The 20148-nt window shown below is 48.2% G+C and overlaps 1 protein-coding gene and 1 long non-coding RNA gene across 8 annotated transcripts in view; one reads left to right on the top strand and one right to left on the bottom strand.

Annotated features, from left to right (window-relative positions):
• JADE2 (jade family PHD finger 2) overlaps nt 1–5608 on the top strand; it is a 78466-nt gene extending 72858 nt beyond the window's left edge. For all 3 annotated transcript variants that reach the window (XM_013367359.3, XM_005503478.4, XM_013367358.2), the window contains one exon: nt 1082–5608. In XM_013367359.3, the coding sequence (XP_013222813.1) occupies nt 1082–1956 (875 nt within the window). In that variant the 3' untranslated portion in view covers nt 1957–5608. The remainder of the gene's footprint in view (nt 1–1081) is intronic.
• LOC102093124 (uncharacterized) lies at nt 3000–20065 on the bottom strand. 5 transcript variants are annotated; one of them, XR_010466145.1, is made up of 5 exons: nt 17150–20065; nt 12801–13016; nt 10966–12202; nt 9707–9769; nt 3000–8062 (listed from the first exon to the last, which is right to left on the bottom strand). It is a non-coding gene; the product is annotated as an uncharacterized LOC102093124 (long non-coding RNA). The 5 variants fall into 5 exon arrangements; XR_010466144.1 differs by having other exon boundaries at nt 3000–9769; XR_010466148.1 differs by lacking the exon at nt 10966–12202 and having other exon boundaries at nt 17150–20062.
• Nucleotides 20066–20148: the final 83 nt, after the last annotated feature.

Genomic DNA, 20148 nt, shown 5'->3' with positions numbered 1-20148 from the left:
GGGCGGGTGGCTCACTTCTCCAAAAGGACCATGGGGACCTGCCAGGAGATGTGGGACAGACACCTGGACAGTGTTGTCTCCAAGGAAGGCTCTGCCCTGACCCACCACTCCAGTGCTGCCCTTGAGCAGCCCTGGCATCACGTAGGGTCGTTCGTGTGTCCCCGGGATCATTGCTGCTCACAGGGGAGGGTGATGCAAATTTATCATCAAGACGGGCAAATGTTGCAGGTGTGAGTTGCCCTGCCCATGCTGCTTCTCTTTCCCTCACCTGTTGCTAAATGGACTGCTTTAAAGAGGAAAGCTCTCACTGGAAATAAAAAATCAAATCTAATCCATAAAACCAGCTCTGGTGTGGAGCCCAGGGATTTCTGTTAAGGGGATTAAAACTGGGTGTGCTGATGTAGGTGTGTGCCTTTCCAGTTGCTAATTAGACCCACCCTACAGTGCTCCCCTTGTTCTCGGAGATAATTGTTAGGAAGTTTTTTAGCTTTTCCCATTCCCGCCTGTCATCTCTGCTCCTCCTCTTCAGTTTTCACACCTCTTGAGTATTTGGAGATGTTCTCAGACGGGCCTCCCTCTGTCCACAGATTTAGCACTGGTCCCATCACTCCGCTGCTGCCCAGGGTTTTGACAGCACGTTGGTGGCCCGGCAGCAGCTGGTCCCTGGGGAACCCCGCACCCTTTCCTGGGCACACATCCCACTCTGGTAGCAGTCACCAAATTTTTAGGCTTACACCCAGATTGTTTGTCTGCTGCCTTTGCATGGGGATGTGTTTTCCACCCGTGCTGGCGTGGGTTGGGGCTTGGCATGTTTGGGGCAGAAAGATGTTCTGTTTAGATGTGGGAAGGTTCACGGAGTGTTGGGCGTGGGGGACTGTGCGGGTTGTTGTGTTGTGACCTCAGTGGAGCCTAAATTCAGCATTAGTGCTGGAGTAAACTCTTCCGTGCCCTGGTACATTATGGGTGACTTTTTGAGTGATTCTCCAATGTCGGGGAGTCTCAGTGAAGTTGGTGGTGGTGTCAAAGGGCAGCATGGCCATTTCTGGCTCCTGAGTCAATCTTACCCTTATGTTTTTTCCAGGTTTGTCAACCTCCTTCCCCATTGACGGGACCTTTTTCAACAGCTGGTTGGCTCAGTCCGTCCAGATCACCGCCGAGAACATGGCGATGAGCGAGTGGTCCCTCAACAACGCCCACCATGAGGACAGCACCCCCGGCCTCTCTGAGGAGCTCCTCCAGGATGAGGAGACCTTGCTGAGCTTCATGATGGACCATTCCCTCAGGTCCCCGTTCAAGCAGAGCGAGGCCACAAAGAAAGTGAAAAGTAAAACGAGAACGAACACTAAGAAAAAGCTGCCCAGGAGCAGCCCCCCTGCCATGGGTGGGAGCCACCCGGAGAGCTCGGAGCCCTGGACTAATAATGCCAGTGACTTGTCGGATGATGCCACCAAGCCCTTCACTCCCGAATCCAGAGCAAGCAAATCGGAGAAAGGGGCGGTGAAGCTTCCCTCCGACCGCAAAGGGATGGGCGAGGTGAAAAAGGCCACCAAGAAGGGCTCTCTCCCAAAAGCTGGTGAGCCTCAGCCCCCGGCTGGGGCGAGGGGCTGTGTCAGCAAGGAGGAGGAGGAGGAGGAGGAAGAGGAGGAGGAGACGCCGAGCTGCGCTCAGCCAGAGCCCAGCCCCACGGCCAAAGTGCCTGACTCCGTAGGTAGCCCCAAAACTGTTGTGCGGTTCAAATTACCAAAGGAGAGCCGAGGGACTCGGAGGTCGCAGCCCCCCAAGCCCGACGGTGCCGGCGGAGCTCCCTTGCATCGTTTTGATGCCGAGACGGACGGCTACTTCTCCGACATAGAGATGAGCGACTCGGACGGGGAGTCCCGCAGCGGCAGGGCACAGCGGGGACAGCTGGATGCTGCCGGCGAGGACATCGTCAGGATGAGCATCCTGGCATCCTAATTCCTCCCAATCACACCGGCTCGACGAGTCCTCAACCCAGTTACAACTGCCATGTCCAATTTCTGCCTGGTATCATAGCACGGGGGATTTTTAATATGTGTATATAGTTGGAAATTCGGCACTGTTGTCTTCTTTTCTTCTCTATACGCCTGTGATACAGCTTCAGCTTCACCGACATCGATGAGCGTGACAGTCGTGGTCCCTCACGGATCCCCGCTGGACCCCACTTCCCGGGAGCGCAAGCTGGCGCCCAGGGGGACCGATGCCGAGGGTGCCGAGAGGGTGGAGGGTGCCGGTACCCGTGCTTTCTGCAGGGACGACAGTTTAATTAATGGGCATTATTTAACGAGGGGCAGATTTCTGCCCAGGACAGTTGCCCCCAAAGCAGGGAGCGAGCGGAGGGTATGGTAGCAGAGCTGCGGGAGGGGAAATCCCTGCCTGCCTGCGCGTATGCGAGGAAGCAAAATAAGTGATACTAAAATTAAAAAAAAAAAAGACTAAAGCACAAAAAGCTTGTTGGAGGGTAGCGCTTGGGGTGGAAGAGAGCAATGTTATGTTTCTGTTTTCAGAAAAAAAAACCCTCGGTCATTATTTTTCCCCTCACCTTTCCATCTGGTCAGGATCCATCCAGGGGCCAGGATGCAAAGCTTCTCCCTATCCCTGCTTTGCGGGTCAACCCTCTTGATGTCATCAGAAAAACCGAAGTGATTTACTCAGGTGAATTGATCAGCTCTTAGCAAGCTGGAAAAATGGAAAGGTGAGGCAGGCTGGAGGAGAAAAGCATCCTTTAAAAACACCGTGGGAAGTTCGGGGTTGGTTTAATTTGGGAGGTTGAGCAAAGTTTTTGTGCCCGCGCTTCTCTCCAGCGCTGCTGTGGTCCCACCGTGCTGGGGCAGCACATTTGAAGTCCCCTTTCCACAAGGAAAACTTGGCCCCGAGGGCAAATGTACTGTCACCGAGGGGAAATGGAAATGCTTGCCTTCACCATTTTGTTTTCCCCACTAAACGCTACAATGGAAATGGTGAATTTATTCCTCCCCATCTTTTTTTTTTTTTTTTTTTTTAATTATTATTCCTTAAGTCTTGGTTACAAGCTGTTGATTCGTTGTGGGAGGGTGATTCACAGAAGCTGACATTATAAATACTACAATAATTTAATGCATAAAATGTCCCAAATAAGCCTTAAATGTTGTTTAAAAGCCCTTGTTACCTACAAGTCAGGCGAATTTCCATGTTTGCACTTAATTGCACCATTACTTCGGTTTTGGCTTCAAAGGTCACAGTTGAGTCGTGCTACGTGTTTTATTGGAGTGACCCCAGTGTGAGCTCAGGGAACAAAAAAAAAAGGAATTCACTGAAACTTTTGTTGTTGTTGTTTTTTAAAAATAAAAAATGTCTAAAAAAAATAAAAAACTTTAAAAAAAATAAACCAAACCTGGGACACTTCTGCAACCGGTTAAACCCATCACTAAACAAAAAAACCTTGCAATTTTCAAACCAATCAGTCAAATAATGTTGTGGATGCCAAAGAATATTTTGACAGTCAAGCAGCACAGCCAGAAACCAGAAACTTGTCATTACAAAAAAGAATTGGAAGTTGTTTAGCAACAAAGGACTAAAGACACACTCATAACACACTGCTGTGGTGTTAGGTTCCGAGCTTGCTCCGAGGGATGCTGCTGCTCCCAGACTGCATCCTGCCGTTTTGATTTCCGATGCTTTATGCTCATTTCACTGTGAGCTTTCTTTTGAAACTCTGAGACTCCTTCAATTGATGTTTTAGAGTAGATCATCTTTATCAGCCTTCCAAAGTCCTTATTCTTGATGAAATTGCAGCAAAGATAAGCGATGACAGCCGAGCTCATCCCAGGCATGATGAGCAGCGGGGGATTCGGGTGGGACGCACCCAGCCCTGGCTAAGCCCCACACTGACCATGCCTGGGGGGAAATCTGCCTCAGATGGGAAAAATGTTACACAAGTTATTAGCAGGAAGAAAAAAAACAAACAAAAAAAAATCAACAAAATGGGAACCACCTTTGCTATAAATTAGCAAAATCCATTGAGGTTGGAAATGAAAATCTGCTCATTAATTAAGGCTCAGTGTGTTCAGATAATGTTAAATACAGTAAATAGGACTTAGTTTATCTTATCAGGCTTGCTAGCTTTAGCTACAGTATCCTAGTATAAGAGTCATAACAATAATCAATATGCTGCCTTTTAATGAATCTTGCTTCCGTGTGCTTCACTCAATTATGGTTAAAAAAAAAAGCAATCCACAAATTTCACTGTACACAGCTCCATTCATCAGCTTCTGCACTACTTGTCTTCTCAGTACAGGAAAGCAAAAAGAGGGAGACTTTGAAGAACAACCAACCCGGCGCCACCAGCACCAGGCAATGAACCAGTTTGAAATGCTCCCAAAAACGTCGTATTTTGCCATCAGGAGACGGTGTTTAGGTGGGGAAAACTAAAGGGGGTTGTGGGGCATGTCAGACCCGGGGAGAAGAATGGGGTGGGTGAAATAAGATAAGAGAAAAGGGGTATCCGTGGAGGGAAGGGGCTCTTTGAGGGCTGTGGAATCCCTGCCTGGCACATTCTTGCCATCCCCTCACCTTGGATCAGGGGAGCCTGGCATTCAGGAGAGAAAATGCACAAGGCAAATATTTTTGATGTCACTGTAAATGTATTTTGAAATTAATAGAAAGGAATTAAAAAAAAATACAAGGATTTATTTTAGTAGAGAAGTGTTGTCTTTTAAAGATATATAAACTGCAGGAATCGCCATTTGCACTGAGCAGCCGTTTCCTTGAAGAAGCAGCAGCTGTTGTGGTTGAGATGAGGATGCGAACAGCATCATGCGCGGGGCACGGAGCACAGCCCTGACACCGACCCCAGCCCCAAGGACAGCTCCGATTCCACACACCCCTTCTCCCCACCCTCATTTTTTTAACTTTGTTTTGCTTGCACCTATTTGACGGGGTCTAGGTGCCTGCTGTCCGACAGAGTGCACCCCAAGGCGGGATGCAGAACGGAGCCAGGAGGTGCAAGCGGGATGCGGGAGCAGCTGCCGAGCAGGAAGATGCTGGTGCAGGGCAGGTTTGGTTGTTCTTTAAGGAAATCCCCCGCAGTTTGCGCCATTTCACATACAAAACAGACCCACTTCACATCAGTTACAGGAAATGATATGAATGTCACAGGAGGAGAAACCCTTCTGTTTTCTTTGTTTCAAAGAACGTGATGTGCCATTTGTTAATATAAAAGAGAAATATTGAAAATATATTGAAAAGAGCAATTTTAAATTATTTTTGGCTTATGTTGCAATATTTATTTTCTTGTATTAGAAATTCCTTTGTAGAGAAAAAAATGTATTTTTCATTAATGCAAAAACCTATTTCTCCTTTTTGTACATTTTCCATGTTAGTTAATCCTTAAAGCAATATAATGTTATCAAACTCGTTCTGTGTGAGACTGTATTATGCATGCTATTTGTGTTGCCTTGGAATAGCTGTCTGCCATTATTTTCATCCTGTTTAGGTACAGTGTATGCTTTAATACACATTGGGACCATGGCCCATTGCTTATGAAAAGAAAACCCTTTGCATTCCTCAGTGTATTGGCAAATGCAGTCAATAAAGCAGTGTTTTCTGTGTACCTCAGTGTCTGTGTGGTGAGCAAGGTCACACGGAGCAAAGTTACCTGGGGACCATGTAAACCATTATTATGTGAACCAAATGTCTTCCCAGAAAGGTTTGCTGGGCACTGGAACAGGCTGCCCAGGGCAGTGGTGGAGTCACCATCCCTGGAGGGGTTGGGCAGATGCAGAGATGAGGTTCTTAGGAACATGGTTTTGTGCCAGAGTTACGGTTGGACTCGATGATCTTGAGGGTCTCTTCTAACCAAAATGATTCTGTAACCCCAGGGATGCAGCTCTGTGCATGGGGATGTGGAGCTGGTCCAGCCCTGCTGGTGCAGCCACCGTCTGCCTGCAAACAGTGAATTTCCAAATTTCTGTTGTGTTTGCATTTACATTTGTGCAGCCAACAGTTGCTCTGTATGTCTCCTCTTCCCAGAGAGCCCATTTCACTGGAGAGACAATAACTGACATGACAACAAAACCAATCCATCAAGAATAGCTCAGCTCCTTAGTCCTGGAGTCCTTCTGGTTGGGGAAACAACTCCCAAATCAGCAGCCAGTTTTTGCAGGAGCAAGGAACAATGGGGAGCTCCGCAAGGACAGGACCCAACCCCTGGGTCCCCACACCTGGGCAGTACCCCAGTGCCCATCACCAGGCGAGAGCCACCAGCACAGGTCCCCGAACCACCAGTCCTGAGGGTCACCGCTGTTCTTCCAGGCACCCAGCAGAGCAGCGACATCATCCTCAGCAACCCCTGGGACACCAGGATTCCACCAGCAGCAACACATCATCCTTCTCCTACAGCCCAGCCTGAAAAATACTTCCACAATAAAGTTACAAAAAAAAATTCTTATTTTAAAAAAATATAGGCATTAATAGCACATAGGGTATCCCTGCATTGCTTGCTTGGGGTTTGCCTGTAGTACCCTCCTCACAGATGGTGCTGAATGCCTCGATCGGGAGTGAGCAGGCAAAGAATCATTTCAGTTTAATTGCAAAATAAATGTTAGGCTATCCCCAGCATGTTTTGCATAAGGATTGCAAGTGCCACCATAAACACTAATGGGACAAAAGTGCCTCAGTGTCAGTAAATCGTCAGCAATGGGTGTGAAAATGAATTAATTTCCCTTCAACTTATCCTGAAAGAACTGCGGTAAGATCTCGTTTTATTGTGTTTGATTAAGTGCTAGTGGCATAACATAATTTCCCCTAACCATTAAAAACGCTGGTGCTGTACTTCTGCATAAATGCTCCTAATGCAATGAGAGTGTATTTAATATTTACTCTTCCAAAGTTAATACATTTAGAGAAGACATTTTGTGTGCTAAAAATAGTTTGTTAGACTTGGATTTCCATGTAGGGCTGTGAAATGATGTGTCTGCTGTGATTGCAACAGATGAATAAGAAAAAAAATCTAAAAAAATAAACAAACCTATGACTAACCCACACAACAAGGGGAAAAAACTTCCCACTGCAGCCAACACTGACCCTGGCTGAACCAGCTGGATTTCACCAGCGCTGCCTCTGCCTTGATGTGTCACCCATCCCAAATTCCACTTGACAAACTCATTCCTTGTCCATTTAATACACAAGTTAAATATAGACTGTGCATGTGACATGCAGGGTTTAACCGGCACCGTTTTTCACGGGGAAGTCGGAGTGATGAGATGGGGCTGGTTTTGTTCGCGGGCAGCTCTTTCTGCTCCTGGGATACGCCAGAGACCATTCATGGTGGGCAGGTGCTCAACCCCCAGCGAAGCGGTTTTTGGGGGGCACAGGGTGAGACCACAGCTTTGTCTGAGTGGGTGCTGTGGGCACTGATACTGAATCCTGCAACCAATTTATAGGGGAATTAGAAGGAAGTTGGAGGAGTATCATCCCTTCCAAAGGCAGGAGTTGGGTGCTGGGGGTGTTGTTCGTGCTGTGGCTGACCTGAGAAATGAATCCAGGGGGTGTCCATGAGCTCGGCTGATGTGTGCCGTGGTGGGATGGAGCTTCCCAAAGTGGTTGGATGCCATTTCCCAGCCAAACCCACTCTGCTGAGTATCAGACACAGTGTTTTTTGCTCAGGAGAAGCTGCTGTACATTCCAATGTAATAAAGATTAAAATAATTGACTGCCTGTGCTTATATTTGGAGTGGTACTTTATAACACTGACACTAAACACTAGGAGAAAATGCAGAGGTTAAAATTACTGTTATGGCTTAGCTATTGGCAGCCCTGCAATGAGCTTGAAATGGCCCGATCAATGAAATGGAGTTTTTCCTGGGAGGCAGGCAGGTCAAAAAGCAAAATAATACATCTGCAGCCATAACTCCTGGGAAAATTACTCCGAGGAGCAAGATGCTGTGTTTGTTTAGGATGCTGCTGCCATGAGAGAGGGACACCGGCCATCCACACAGGTCTGGACCTGCCTCCATCCAAGCATCCTCCTGTGCAGGCTGGAGTACCACCAGCAGCTCCAGGCACCCTGCAAGAGAGAATTCCCTGCGGAAAACAAGGTACAGAAACCCCTTCCAAGAATGCTCAGCTAAAAATAGGTGTTTGTTGTATGAGATACCACAAATAACACTCAGGCTGTGCAGAGGGACTGGCAGGCGGGGGATAAATTCCTGCCCTTAATTAGCAAGCAGGATCAATAAAGCATTTCTAAAAGAGGGAAATCAGCAATTTTTGTAGCTCTGGCTTTAAAATGACTAAATTTGGGGGATAAAACATAGCGGCAAGGATGCCAGTTCTTGTGCTGCGCATTCCCAAAGACACCAGCCCAGGGGACAGAGGAGTCCCCAGCTCCCAGAGAGATCCCACACAGACCTGGGGTGATCCTCTCCCCACAAAGGGTTGCTTCTGGAGACATGTGGGGAATTCCCTGGTCCAAACCTTCATTTTAAATCCACCATACAGACAGACAGCAGCCTCTGGAGCAGCACAGAGCCAAGCAGCATCGCTGGGTGGCCAGAGGCAGGACGGAGACACACATGCCCCGTGCTCTGAGCATCACCTCCTCGGCACTGGCTCTTCTCCAGCAGCAAAAGTCACTCATGGCTGATTTTTTAGGCTTTCTGAGGCACGAGACTGCCAAGACACAGTCAGGCACAGGGCAGCAGAGCCACTGTTAATCAGCACCGCAAGAGACAGATATGTGCTGAGCCATGAGAACTATGGTCACTCCTCTGATTTGAAGCCTGCGAGCATCTCCCCAGTCCTCTGCTTGTGCTAGACAATAGCTATGAAACTGGCTCACATAAATACACTAGGATGAAGAAACACTATAAATAGCTGAGCTCTGGGAGCCATGCCTTCCCCCCACCAACAGCCGCATCCCACCAGCAACACGTGTGCAATGTTTTCCATCCCAAGCATTAGAAAATAGTGGGCGAGGATGAAGTAACTGCCCCACCTGACAGCAAGGGAGATGTCACTGCTGCCTACGGCTCACAGCTCTCTTCTGCGGCTGGAAAACATAACCTGTGCTTTGAAAGTCAGCAAATCTGGTCCACTTGGCCCAAGCAGGGGGAGCAGTGCTGGTGGGCATTACCCTGCAGAGGTGTTTCCATCCAGGTCACTCCCATCCAGCAAAGGCAAAGCTGGATGGAAGGGAGCAGCAATGCAGCTGGTTTGGGAGCAACCAGCCACCCGCACTTGCTACAGTGGTAACTGGATATAATTATCATTTGAAGACACCCTCAAGCTGAGAAAAGACTTAACGTTCCCTGCAAAGCCCAGCTACAGTGCAAACCTGACCCACCATGTGGTCTCTCAGTGGGGATTGTAAATGTCTGACAGTAACTTTCCTGTAAAGTAATTTATCCAGCTTGTCCTTTGCAAACCTCCTCTGCTGAACTGCTCATTGAATGCTGCTGGGAGCAAAGCAAGGAGCAGAGATCACCTTTAAACTTCAGAGGAACGATCTCCTCTCCAAGCCTGGTCAAGCTCTACATACTTTCTAGCACTTTAAAAGAGAGTTAAACTAGTTTATCTATACCAGGCCATTCAAAGTTTCCCAGGTTGAGTGGGGATGTGAACCCTTTACACTGTGTTGTTCTCACTCTTGCAGATTCTGTTGTCTTTTACCGAATATTTAGATGTTGAGCGATTCTTTATTTAATCATACCATCTTATCTGTGTGATACAAATCTGCAGCTGTGACATTTCAGGGTTATTGCCTTTGCAGCATCTGTAATAACAGAAGGATGAAAAATATCAGTATGTGCATGGGACAAGGCAAATATGCACTGAGTGTTTGGGGTTGTTCTACATGAAAAGAGAGTGGATTGTTTCCCATGTGACGAGTATAGCAGTTGCAAAGGGGAAAACAAAACAAAACAAAACAAAAGGTTGGCACTGAGTATTTTTATCGCTCTAGTCCTCCCTGCCCACCTCTCCTCTGGGTTTCAGTAGTATGTCAGCAAGAAAGCTGGAAAAGAGCCAGTTAAATGCAGGACAGAATACACCAAACCATCAGGAAACCCAGCAAAGTCTATGTGAAAATGTCCCTTTTGCAGCTCTGCCTGTGAGGTTGCATTTGGGTTTGGTGGTAAATAACAAGAGCGTCATGGTAAACAGCTCAGCTTTCATGGGGGTTTTCTCTGAACTTCTTCAAAGAGAAGGCAAATTTTGGCTAAGATGCTTTAAGAGCAAAATTAAATGTACTTTTGAAGGCTGTAGTCTTCAGCAAGAGGATGTTTTTGGGCTGGAAGAGGGTGTGCAGCAGGAGGGAGGCTCAGGGGTAGGATGGATGTAGAAATGCCTAATGTCCTGATAAGCAAAACTCAGAGTCTGGAGGTGCTGAAAAATGTTTGTTCTTTCATTTCAAGGGAAATGGCCTGGATAAATCAATAGATATCTTTTTCCCTTTCTTCCCTCTCTGTTTTTCGTTCACCACCGATGATGCTGGTTTCTATCAGCTGCTCTGCTTTCCCTCTGGGTGCGGAAGGGAGAAGCCAATGCTCCCGGCAGGAGAATGTGTCACCTTTGGGGTGGTTCATCACCAATGGGTCCGCAGCCAAGGCCTGCTCCTCTGGGACCAGGCACAAGCCAGGATGGAGAGGAGCAGCACTGGTACCTGTTGTATTAACAGGGAAAGTGGTTTTCTCCAAACTCCTGGCAGCCGGTGACTGCTGATCTGCGGGGAGTACCTCGGACTGCTTTTATGCACTGCCTAGGGCAAGCAGATTTATTTCCCAAATGAAATATTAACCTCCATGTAACTCCCTGCTTTCTAATGGGGGCACATAGGATGCCATTGATTTGCTTACGAGACTGCTTGATGGCTGTTTTTAATACTTTCATAAAAATCTTTGGCATAGCTAAGGATTCCCATCTCCTTACAATTAAGTGGACACCACCATTCGCTTGAGCAAACAGAATTACCTTGTACTAACGAATGCACGGCTGAGTGAGGCCAAGGGCAGTGCTGTCTGCTAATAAGAAGGAAATGCGCTTGTACCCTCATAAAAATCACATTTTGGCTGTTTTCCCAGTCTGAAGTTGGCGTTTGCTGTCTGCTGAAGAAGAGATGGGATGCCGGGGGCTGGCATGATGGATTTACAGACTCCTTTTGCATTTTCGGTTTCTGTATCAGTGAAAAGGATCCCTTGGAAATGAGGGGATCAGGACGCAGGGAAAGGTTTGCTGACTGAAGCTTGAGTGGATCTGAAGGGCTGTACCACTGCGGTAAATAAATCAGGAATTAGCTCATTGCTGAATGACAAGAAAGAACCAGGAGCCAGTTCCCAGCAGCAACTGAAACATTTCCCAGCCTCAACCATTGACTAAACCCAGCTCAAATGAGCTTTTGCAGCTCTCTGAGGATAAGCAGCAGGAACTGAGGTCTTGCTGGTAAAACATCTCCATCTCCTTCACTTTGTGCCTCTTTGCCTTTCCCAGGAAGGCGCGTGGGGCCAGGCGTGTGGGTGCTGTCCCACCCCCAAAAAATGCTCCCTCCAACTGGTCCAAGGAGAAACCCGACTGCAGGCAGCGGTTTCATCAACATTTTGCTCTGAGATTTTGACTCATTCCAACCCGAAAGTCAGAACGAAACTCACAGCGAGGAGGTGGGGTGATCTGACACACTGAAGTCGGGCTGGGACCAGTCACCGACTGGGAGCCCCACACGTTGGTTCCCTCTGCTCCCCCACCTAGCATCCTGTGGGTGCTGCATCCCCTTTTAGGATGCTCTGGGACCTGATCCCAGTGGGGGGACTGACAGGCTCAGCTCCTCTGTGGCAGAGGTTTTTTTTTCCATCCTGTGACACCGTCAAATGTACACCTAAAGGAAAAGCCCAGACGGAAACACAGCTGTGGCTGAACCAGCCCTAACTCTGTCCTCTGACAACTGGCCCAAATCCCCCAGCCGGGACACAGCCTTTGTCCCACATGAGCTGAGTCCTGCTGCAGCTCAGTGCAGCTCAGCAGCACAGGGGGATGCCTGGTCCCTACTCCAGCATGTACAATGAAGACCCCAAATTATCAAGGCAGGGAAGAGAACATCTCCTTCCCAGCTGAGATGAGGAGCCTGCAGTGCTGCCTGTCCCAGCCAGAGCTCAGCCCCTGCCTCTCGGCTCCCCAGGGCCATCATCTGCCCTCAGTGCAGTTTTGGCATCTTCACCTGGGGAAGAGGAGGGAGGGGAAGGCATTGTTCAGTGACACGGAGAGCATCATCCTCCACATGAAACACGAGTCACCTCCACAGCGCTCAGCCGGTGTCAGCTGAGACACAGGACCGAGCACTCTGCCCACACACTGCAGATCACAGCCAGCCAAAATGGGGTGTTCAGCTTCCCAGCAGCACCCAGCCCCCTCCTTCCTTCCTCCGCCCGCCACCGCTTTTGACAGCCACTGGCTCTGCTCAAAAGGATGCTGAGGGTTTTTTTTGCGGTTCATCTGGGCCAGATGGCTTCAGAAAGAGAAACCAGGGCTTATCTCCTCCCTCCCTGAGTTACATGCAGCTCTCCAAGCAGTTTGTGTTGGGGTTGATGCGGTGGAGAGGGGTTTTGCTTGAAGAGAGCTTCCCCTCACCACTGCACACACGCGCTGGTGCTGGCAGCACAGCCCTGCCGAGCATCTTCCCACCCGTGACAGCAGGGACAGGGACAAGCACGAAACGGGGGATAAAGACAGGGACCCCTGAGGCACACCATGATGCTCAGCACTGCCGCAGCCCACCAGCTTCCCCATGCTCTGTGTGTGCAGCGCTCTTTACTTACCGATGAAAACAGCTTGAAGATGTTACTGCAATTATTTTATGACTTCTCGAGTCTAATTTGACAGCAAACTGGTGCTCCGGCCCCACAGGCAGGCGACTGTGCTTACAGAGCATGTCAGAGACATCACTGCTCCTCCAAATGACACTGGGTTGTCCTCATGTGTCCACCCTGGTGGCTCACCACCCAGCAAGCCGGTGGGTGAGAGCAAGGCTGAACCTGGCAAAATAAATCCATAAATAAATAAAACCACATTAACCACTATTTCAGCAAACAATACAGTAAACCGCAGGGGAAGGGTGGGGATACACTGAAATTTGCAGGCTCTTGTTACATAAAGCCACTGTTTAGCTGCGTGGCAGTTACTTACTCATGTTGTTTATGCGGAGATATCATGCAAATAAATATAAAGCAGTGCTTGGTATAGAGACTGAGCATAACCCTCCTGATGGGAGAAAGAGCATCCCACTTTGGTCGCCTGGCAGCTGCCTCATCCCCCAGCTCAGCATCATGCAGCTCAAAAAGTACTTCTGAGATCTTTTTCGAATGGAAGTCAGGGACAGCTCAAGCCAGGGGAAATGGGCACTTTTGAACAGATGCTGAACTTCTTCTGAAGTAATTGCAGGCACTCAGCACGTTGGAGCAGCAGGCAGAGATGGAGCCTGGGAATAATACAGTAACAGCCCAAGCCTGAGCAGAAGGGGTTTCTATTAAGTGCGATGCTTAACCTGTAAATTTCCCACAACAACCTGCAATACCTTTCTTTGGCTTTCCTAACACAGATGTGAACCACAATGTGAAATGCCTTTAAAACATAAACATGGCCTAACACCTGCTGTAATGTTTCCTATGCCACTTTTGCTTTAGAGAAAACCAAGAAAATGAGGCTGCATGGCATCAACCACCACCAAAAAGCAAAACTGGTGAAGCTGCAGGATTAAAGATCATCTCCTAACACAGCTCCCACCTGCAGGTACAGCAGCTTTTCAGGCATTACAGCTGAGCATCCCACTAGTGCCAGCACCTGCATTTACCTGAAAGGGTTTTTTAACCTTATAGGCACAACTATATTTAATATTTATACGAAAACCTGTATTAATAGAATTTAAGGTTGAAAAATCCAATTCTGTGTGGGAAGAGAGAGGCCTTGACTCATGTCCTTCCCAGTCATGACACATGGCATCAGCCATTGCCAAGGCTCAGCCCTGGGACACTCGCAGCATGGTGGAGCTCCTGCATCCCTGTGGCTCATCCTCCAGTCCAGGCTGATGGACAGGGACCATCTTCTGAACTCTACTTTCAAGGACATACAGATTTGGAGGACTACCAAGAAGCTGAGCTATACATCAGTGGTTTGAATAGTGGCTTTTTACAACTATTTTTAGGTTTTTGCTGATACACTTGAGTGCTGGGAACCCTCCTGCTGGGTGCTTGCAACCAGTGGAGGTGATGGAGGCTGCGGGTTTCCCCACTTTCCCACCTCGGGCAAGGCAGGACTGCAGCGATCCCAGCCCCAAGGACAGCCACCACCTGCACACTGAGTCCCTGCATCCTGCACAAATCTGCATTTGATGCTACAACAAATGAAGAACCACTGTTCTCACAACTGTCTGACATAATAATAATTCCTTAGGAATTTCCTGGAGTGGAGAAGAGAAAAAGCCACCCAAATCTGGGCAGAACACTGCAGAAACCCAGTCTCTGGCCCAGACTTCATCACCCAGGCGGTACCCCCTCTCTGTCCCCCTTATCCCCCAGGATGCCAAAACCCACTCGCATCCCACACGCAAGTAGTTTCTAATCAAAGGCCACTGCAAACCAGACTGAGATCACCAGCCCATTTTACATCAGACACTAACCAGACATAAGATGATCGCTTCAACTTAATTATATAATAATCAGGCCCTCATATTCCTGTCATCTGCAACTGTCAACAGCAGCCTGAGCAGAGCTGCTGCTCCTCTGGAAGAGCCATCACTCATCACCCCTAGCTTCTGAGGTGTCAAAATAGGGGTAATTTTCCCTGTGATGTCAAGTGATGGCTGTAAAACAACCCATGGCGCTTCAGCTCAGAGCACCAGCACGGAGCAGCTCCTGGGGCCGTGGGGATGGAGAGGTGGGATAATGACCAAGCGGTGGCACTGGCGTTGCACCTCCATCAAGTGAAACCTCCTCCTCGCCTTATGTGAGCAAGCTGTGTAAGGCATAAGTATTTAAGCGTGTTGTTAGGAAAAGTTAAATACAAACGGGCATGTATTTTTCCCTACAGGAACAGGAAATAAACAGAAGAAGATCCAGTTCCTTGAGGTCCAGCTGAGCACAGCATCCCTCCGGCACATGTGGGGAGCTGGACATGCTCCCTCTCTGTCGGAGGAAACCACGGCCTCTCCCAGCTCCTCTGCTCTCCAGGACTGATCCTGCTCCCTCCCTGCATCTTCCACAGCTGAACCAAACACGCAGGATTGTCCCGTCTCTCCCAGGAGAGCCAACAGCCCCAGGAGGTTGATACATAAACTCTTTGGCTTTCTCCTTCCCCTTTGGCTGCCTCTTCTCCTGGCCAAGTCACAGAGCTCCCCATGCATACACATGCTACTATAACTAGAATGTTTATTATTATTTAACTTTCACAGGCACCGTGTACAGCTTGCAAGCAATCCAGGATTGCTGTGCTGCCTGTCAAAAACCCTGCCACCTTTCTAGTTTCCCATCGAGTCACTACCATTGCTCCAGCAACACCTCATCAGCCAACAGGCAGGTGGAAAAGAATATGTGCCTAGGTGGAAAATAATATCTCATGCAATTAAAGCCATTATTAATTTTACAGGAGAAGAGTAATGACTTACATGGCGGGTTTCCCTCACCCTTGGCCAGTGCTGCTCCCGTGCACCCGCAGCCGAGCTTTTCTGTCTCACCCCTGGCCCAGCCACACTTCAACAAATTCCTGATTAATCGCCCTGGGAGCAGCCGTGACTCATTGCCTCCTCCAAACAAGCACCTTCCTCACCCCGAGCCCGCTGACCTCTCAGCCCTGCCTGCAGCCGACATAGGTTTTGGCAGCTCGGGTTATCATCACCATGGAGCAAATTGTACTCACACAAGCAGCCGACCCTGCCCTGAGTTGTTCCCGTGTCCCCACTGTGCTTGGTGACACCCCCCGAGCCTGACCCAGACTGCAGCCAGAGACACACAGAAAATGCAAAAGCAAATTTGAGCAAAGTGGCTTAAATCTGCATCACAAACATGACTTTTTGCATCCACATGCTTTTACAAGGGAAAGCTGTTAACCGTGGTATTTTTCCTAAGTAACTTATCAGACAACATTTCTGCTGTTTGCAAGGGTATGTTGGCCCAAAAGAGGTGCTCGGCTGCTCTTTCTTAGCTCCGAGTTTGACCTTCTCTTTGCTTTCATAGTGCAATTAAGTGAACAACTGCAAAGGATGTTTTGTTCTTTGAAAATAATTCATTGCTCTTATACCAGCTCCTTGCAGCAAAGTTCTGGAGATCATTGCAGAACTCCCTGAGCTCCTAAAAACCAAAGATTGTAAAGCCTGCTGCCACCTATGGATGGAAACCAGTGAGAGCAGGAAACCTCCCGGGAGGCGCAGCCGGCTGAGACTTCAGCTCCGAACGAAAGCCACGGGTAGTGGGGAGCTGCCAGCAGCCCTGGGCTTCCTCCTCCTTCGGACAAACTTAACAAGGTTCAGGACACAGAGGGCTGAGGGAAGGTATTGGGAAACCTGCTTCCCATCCTGTGATTACATACAGTACAAGAAAAACAAAACAAAACAAAAAAAACCCCACCAAACCAACCAATAAAAAAAAAAAACATAAAACCCACACACAAAATCCCACACCATTTTTTGGCTTGCTGGATTAATATGATTACAGTGTTTTTATTTTTTTATTGACAGACTATAGCTTGCCTTGCCCTTTACCTAATTGGTACAAATTTGCGTTCAGATTGCTAAGGTGATAATTTCTGCAATAAAACGCTACAGAATACCTAAAATGGACATTTGTGGGGCCATGCAAACTACAGAGCAGTGTATTCTGTCCTCGCTGGAGGGAATGGGGTTACCTATAATAGCAAGTGCACATTACTGGTATAGCATCATACCTGGCAGAGCTTTTAGTCCATGGCTGAGGCTGTTTGGTTGCTGCTGGGGGACACCTCCCACCTGCCAGCCAGACCTCAGGGGGACCTGTGGTCCCCTTTGCCCCACAGGACCAACCTTTTACCATAAATTGGACCAAAAAAATGAGACAGTAGTGAGCACGATGCAGGCAAATGACCACAATTCAACGTTCTATAAGATACTGTTGTGTACACCATATTCAGCACTTATACTCACAGTATTCAGCTGTCTTGTCTTCCTCTGGCTGTCTGCACACACGCTCTGGAAGTGCAAAGCTGACTGCAAGGTTAGCGGTCTAATCCGCTGGTCTCAGACATTCACCACAACCACTGCCTTACTCTTTAGAAAAAGATTTAGTCCTTTCAACACAGGGTTAAAGATGTCCTATTATTTTTTTTTTTTTTCCTTTTTGCAATTTCTTCTGCTTCAGCTTCTTGAAAAACCTGTTTTTCTTTTATCTTGAGTCATTTGCATGAAGAAACTATTGTTCTAAACTGTGACTCATCAGTTTGCATCACCACTTTCCAAACCCCTCAGGGGCACGCAGGCTACGAAGCAGGCAACAGCAGCCAGCCTTTATTTACCAATATAGGCATTTCATCGCTGCATTGACTCATTGCTCTGCAAGACTAATTTTTTTCCTACTTCCCAACTGTGAGCCCAGAGTGATCGTTCTGTTTGCTTTTGTAATCATCTTCTATGACGAGCGTTCACATGAACTGTGTCTTGTTGACAGCCTGATGTTTAAATACAAGTACAAAAACTTGCAAGGAGACACGGGTATCTAAATGATAGTTCTGAAATACCTGGAAATATCAAGTTTCTGGAAACCAGCCTGTCATGAGGCAGAGAACACACCTCTTTGTCACTGAGACATACCTCATCTACTAGAATTCACAGGGGAAAAGAGGCCACCATCCAAATTATTCACTGCATTGAAACTCTTACACAGATCATAACTGTATATGTTTGAAATCCAAGTCAAGAGGAGGTGCTTTGGAGCTAGTCTCCCCTCTGCCACCCAGACATATGCCACCCAGCAAATGTAGTGCCAGCAGCAGCATGCAAGGGATGAGTGAATTTTGTGTGAACAAAACGAAGTCTTTAGAGTTCAAAGATGCAAAATAAAAGACTTGATCCTGTTTTTCTTATGCGCCTAGACCTTAGTAATTTCCTTGTGCACTTCTGCTACTGAGTAAGTGTCAATAAAGTGAAAAAAACTGAGGAGTCTGATTGCGTTATTTCTTCTAAATCCCACAGTTGTCAAGACTGATACTCAGCACCTCACCCTAAATGTGTGACGCAGCACTTGGGCTGAGATTCATCTCAAGGGCAGGAGGCACAAGGCACAGAGCAGCCTTCACACCAAGAGTCCTGCCTGAGGTGAGAAAAGTGCGAGAACATCACTTGAAAATGAGTGGGAAGAGTCAAACAAACATCCAGACCTAAGACTATCATGATTTCTGTTAAGTGGCCCAAAAGTGGGTTTTACACCATGATGAGCTTAACACAGGGCATAAATTCCTGGTTTGCTCTAACAGCAAATAAATAGCCTGTTGATTAAATTGTGCATAGTTTAGTTTTTCTTGCCTTCCGACTCTTCTTTGCCAGTCCTTCCTTTGTTTACCTTTATAATGCTAATAAGAAAACCATTTGAATTAATCTCTAGCCAGTATTTCTACAGCAGTCACGACCCTTCACTGCTGGCAGAGCTGCCCAACAACACCTTATGAGGTATTTTCGTGGGGGAATGAGCTGAGTTTGGGGCTTGGGGGTTTTCTTCAGCTCTTGAGCAGCATTAACACACAAGCCTGGGATCCTGACAGAACTCTCCTCATCTGGCACAGCTTTCCACTGAGGACCTCTCCTGCACTGTAGAAGGCTTGTGGGAGGGAAGCTGCTCCTTCCACTTCACCTAATTTTTTAGTTTTAGCACAAAACCCCTTCAATCTTCTTAAAGACCAGAACTGGGGAGCAGATTAATCCCTAGGGAGATATAGAAAGATAGACTAGAGGGAGCAGGTGCAGGGTTGCAAACACATGCCCTGTAGGCTACATTCCACACAAGAAATGAGGGCACATGCTGCTCCAGGAGGTTTGGGGATGTGTTTGTGACTGGAGAGCCACCATCTGTGTTTGAAAGGACTGTCTGCTGAGTTGCTTGCTGCAATAAGGCTGGAGTTCCATAGAACCATAGAACAGTTTGGGTTGGAAGGGACCTTCAAAGCTCACCCAGTACCCCCCTGCCATGAGCGGGGACATCTTCACCAGCTCAGGTTGCTCAGAGCCCCGTCCAGCCTGGCCTGGGACGTCTCCAGGCATGGGGCATCCACCACCTCTATGGGAAACCTGGGCCAGTGTTTCACCGTTCTCCTTTGACTGTAACTTCTGTGAAATGAGAAAAACAGGAACAAAGTAAATGCAGGATCCTACTAGTCTTTTTTCCTCCATGTTTTCACTCTCCCTCCTTGCCTGACTCTTTACCCCCAGTCCCCAGGACAGGCTCTGGTTTTCCTCTCACCTGCCCACACAGGCAGGTTGCTGCTTGTCCCAACAAGCTCCTGCCTGGTGCACCCCAGCACACAGCCCACTCCCTGCCCGCTCATCCTCGGGCAACAGGCTCTGGATCCCCAGGAGGCTGCCTGAGCCTCTAGACAGCAGTGAGCTACACCAACTGTGGTGCTGGATGAGAAGATGCTGTGTTAGGGCAGAGCTGGCCACGTGTGCTTGCAGCCCAAAAGGACAGTCGTGTCTCAGGCTACATCAGAAGGACCGTGGCCAGCAGGTCAAGGGAGGTGATTCTGCCCCTCTGCTCTGGTGACACCTTCCTGTGGTGCTGAGCCCAGCTCTGGGGTCTCAGCACAGGACAGACATGGACCTGTTGGAGACGGGCCAGAGGAGCCACAGAAATGATCCAAGGCTGGAACAGCTCTGCTGGGAGGACAGGCTGAGAGAGTTGGGGTGTTCAGCCTGGAGAAGAGAAGGCTCCAGGGAGACCTTATTGCAGCCTTTCCATACTTAAAAGGGGTCAATAAGAAAGATGGGGACAGAGTGTTTAGAAGGGCATGCTACAACAGGACAAGGGGTGACAGTTTTAAACTAAAGAAGGGGAAATTCAGGGTAGACATGAGGAAGAAATTTTTTACAAGGAGGGTGATGAGACACCAGCCCAGGTGTCTCCCATCCCTGGAGACATCCCAGGCCAGGCTGGATGG

Source organism: Columba livia, chromosome 14 (assembly GCF_036013475.1).
Source record: "Columba livia isolate bColLiv1 breed racing homer chromosome 14, bColLiv1.pat.W.v2, whole genome shotgun sequence".
Taxonomy (NCBI): Eukaryota; Metazoa; Chordata; class Aves; order Columbiformes; family Columbidae; genus Columba; species Columba livia.
Note: the sequence above shows the minus strand (reverse complement) of the source record. Positions and strands in the feature narration are given on the sequence as shown.